The 2,644-nt window shown below is 29.8% G+C and overlaps 1 protein-coding gene across 1 annotated transcript in view; it reads right to left on the bottom strand.

Moving 5' to 3' along the window:
• Positions 1-1,641: 1,641 nt before the first annotated feature.
• The window catches only part of LOC117124960, a gene marked incomplete at its 3' end in the record, with an annotated part of 51,796 nt that continues 50,793 nt past the window's right edge, over positions 1,642-2,644 (bottom strand). Inside the window, exon 6 of the mRNA XM_033271301.1 lies at positions 1,642-1,752. Coding sequence (XP_033127192.1) covers positions 1,642-1,752 — 111 coding nt within the window. The remainder of the gene's footprint in view (positions 1,753-2,644) is intronic.

Genomic DNA, 2,644 nt, shown 5'->3' with positions numbered 1-2,644 from the left:
ATATAAAATATATTATTAGAAGTGAATAAATACAGAACCCAACTTGTAGTAAAGAATTAGCCTCAATTTGGTTACCAGTAGGGTGTGTATATATATTAGTATATATATTAGATATTTACTCGCAAATTAATTATTATTATTATTGCTGTGCGAATATACTCATTTGAGGTGTATGCACATTATAGGACGATTATTATTATTATTATAAGTAGTAGTAGTAGTTGTAGTAGTATTATTATCATTGTATTATATTATTATTATTATAATTATTATTATTATTATTATTACTATTATTATTATTTATATTATTTTGTCTGGTACTGTTGGCCTAAATTCAGAATTCCTAAATTCATGTACAGTATATTGTATAAGTAATCTCTGCTAATTAGCATGCATCAGCTCTGTACAGCTACGGTATATAAACCATTTGTTATTTTATAAAGTATAGGCCTAGCCCTTATTGTTTATGCTAATAAAGTGTTTAAAGAAGGTTTATTGCAGGGATGACCGAGATATTCGTTTAGTAATAAACGTATTAATGTCACTAATTTTAACCTTTGTTATTTTTTCTAAAATGATGTGTTGTGCTCTTATTTATCTACCATTTATATCCATTACTGTACACATCTTTCAATTAATATTTGCTAGTTGACCTATCTATATAAGGCATATAATTGAATTGTTTGTTTGCCCTTCTTGTTTTAATGATAAAAAGTGGCGGGTAGATTTTTTTTTTTTTTTAAGATACTTATTAGATGGGATAACACCCACAGATGCCTTATTCTTTATATTAATGCAGAAAATCTCCTTTCCTCAATTGTTTTACACTTGATACAAATCCAATAGGCCTACCAAATGGAATGAATTCTGAACTGACAATTTTATCTTCCGTGGGAGTCACACCCACATTTATTTTGTCAGTATATATTTTTAAATTTTCCATTTTTATAACATACATAATTTAAATAGGTATACGGCCTATTACATTAAAATATAATAATAATAATAATAATAATAATATAGCATAATAATAATAAATAAAAATAATTATTCTTAATATTATTATCATGTGTAATAAATAGTGCAATTTTGTATATTAAATATTACTATTAACAAAACATATTTTTCATTTTTATTATATACAATTGTTAAGTTAATTAGACTTCACGTGGAGTGCCTTGAATACTTTAGAATAAGTCCCTCGATTATAATTATTAATTATTGAGCTTACACTCCCAATGATACGGTGTATCAAAACCAACAAAATTACATTAAGAAGCACTAACACAATATTTGAAAGAACCTTCCTTTCATTTTTTATCTATTTATTTACCTTATTGTTTATACTGGGGGACTGATTGAAACACAAAAAGCGGTACTACTGCCACATCTCAAAATGCCATCTTTAAAAACATTATTCATAAGAAGTTAACTAGATTTGTCTCTGGGCTAAAACATAAAATAACTACAGGATCAATAGAAATAAAAAAAATAAAAAATAAAAATAATAAGAGTCAAAAACACATAAGTATAAAAAATACAAAGCAGATACAGTAATAAATACAGTTATTGTAGAATAATAGGCCTATACATACAATAGGCATACACGTACACATCTAGATGTGTATAAGAGACACGTACTGTACGTAGTGAATGCTGTAGAGGTCAAGGTTGAACGCGTTTCTGGAGACGTGAATGCGTTACAGAACCTCAATGTCACCACATTACCTTCCGAAGCACGGCGGAAAAAACCTGTAAAAAAAAAAAGGGAGTGTCTATGCTTACGCCGAGTCGTAAGCATTAGTCATAGACTATGCTTACGCCGATCTATTGAGCATGCGCAGGGGTGGCGTAAGCATTATTTAGAGGCTATGCTTACGCTGAATAAGGTATACCGCGAATCGTAAGCCAAGCTCTTGTACTTTCCTCATGAGTGCCGTCTGTTCATTGTGATACAGTACTTCATTGTTAGATAGGCCTATCTAGCCCAATTTATGTTGATATTGATACAATACTATATCTGAAATAATAATGATAATGTATCTATGTATGATGTGTAGAATGTTGGAGATGACCTGCCTGCTGCAGTGATATTCTGATTTTAAATCATTGTCCTGTACATTCCAGAGATCCCAAGTTTGAAAACCAAAAAATAGGGAGATTTTTTTCGTAAAGCGATCGCCTCCTGTAGCGACACGCTGTGACACATTACGACGCGCTGTGCAACATGAAAGTATTACACAAAATGAAGAAAACAAACAAATTTCATTAATTTGTTTACTTTTATTTAACAATTTTACATTTGTTTACACATTGCAGTTGGCCTATATAAATTTATAAATATTATTTATTTAGAATTTTACTAGTAAAGCATTCTTGGCAGCAGTCAACAAGGCTTTGCTTGGTTCATTGGCATATTAGAGGCTATGGCTGATTTACTACATCTCTTCAAAGAACATACAATTCTAGCAAGGTAACTGCAACTTGCAGGATCCACACGTTTGCTGAAAAATTAAAAAATAAATATATATTTTAATTTAGTTAGTAAATCATACTACATGTTTTAAGTCAGCGTTTATATATGTCTAGCCTATACTAATTCGTACATAATGCCATGAAAAAACATTAAATCCTGCCTCGCTAG

Source organism: Anneissia japonica, unplaced genomic scaffold (genome assembly GCF_011630105.1).
Source record: "Anneissia japonica isolate Jap-2015-1 unplaced genomic scaffold, ASM1163010v1 scaffold13067_len103162_cov114, whole genome shotgun sequence".
In the NCBI taxonomy this organism is placed as follows: Eukaryota; Metazoa; Echinodermata; class Crinoidea; order Comatulida; family Comatulidae; genus Anneissia; species Anneissia japonica.
The sequence above is the reverse complement of the archived record's forward strand: the minus strand, read 5'-3'. Positions and strand labels throughout refer to the sequence as shown.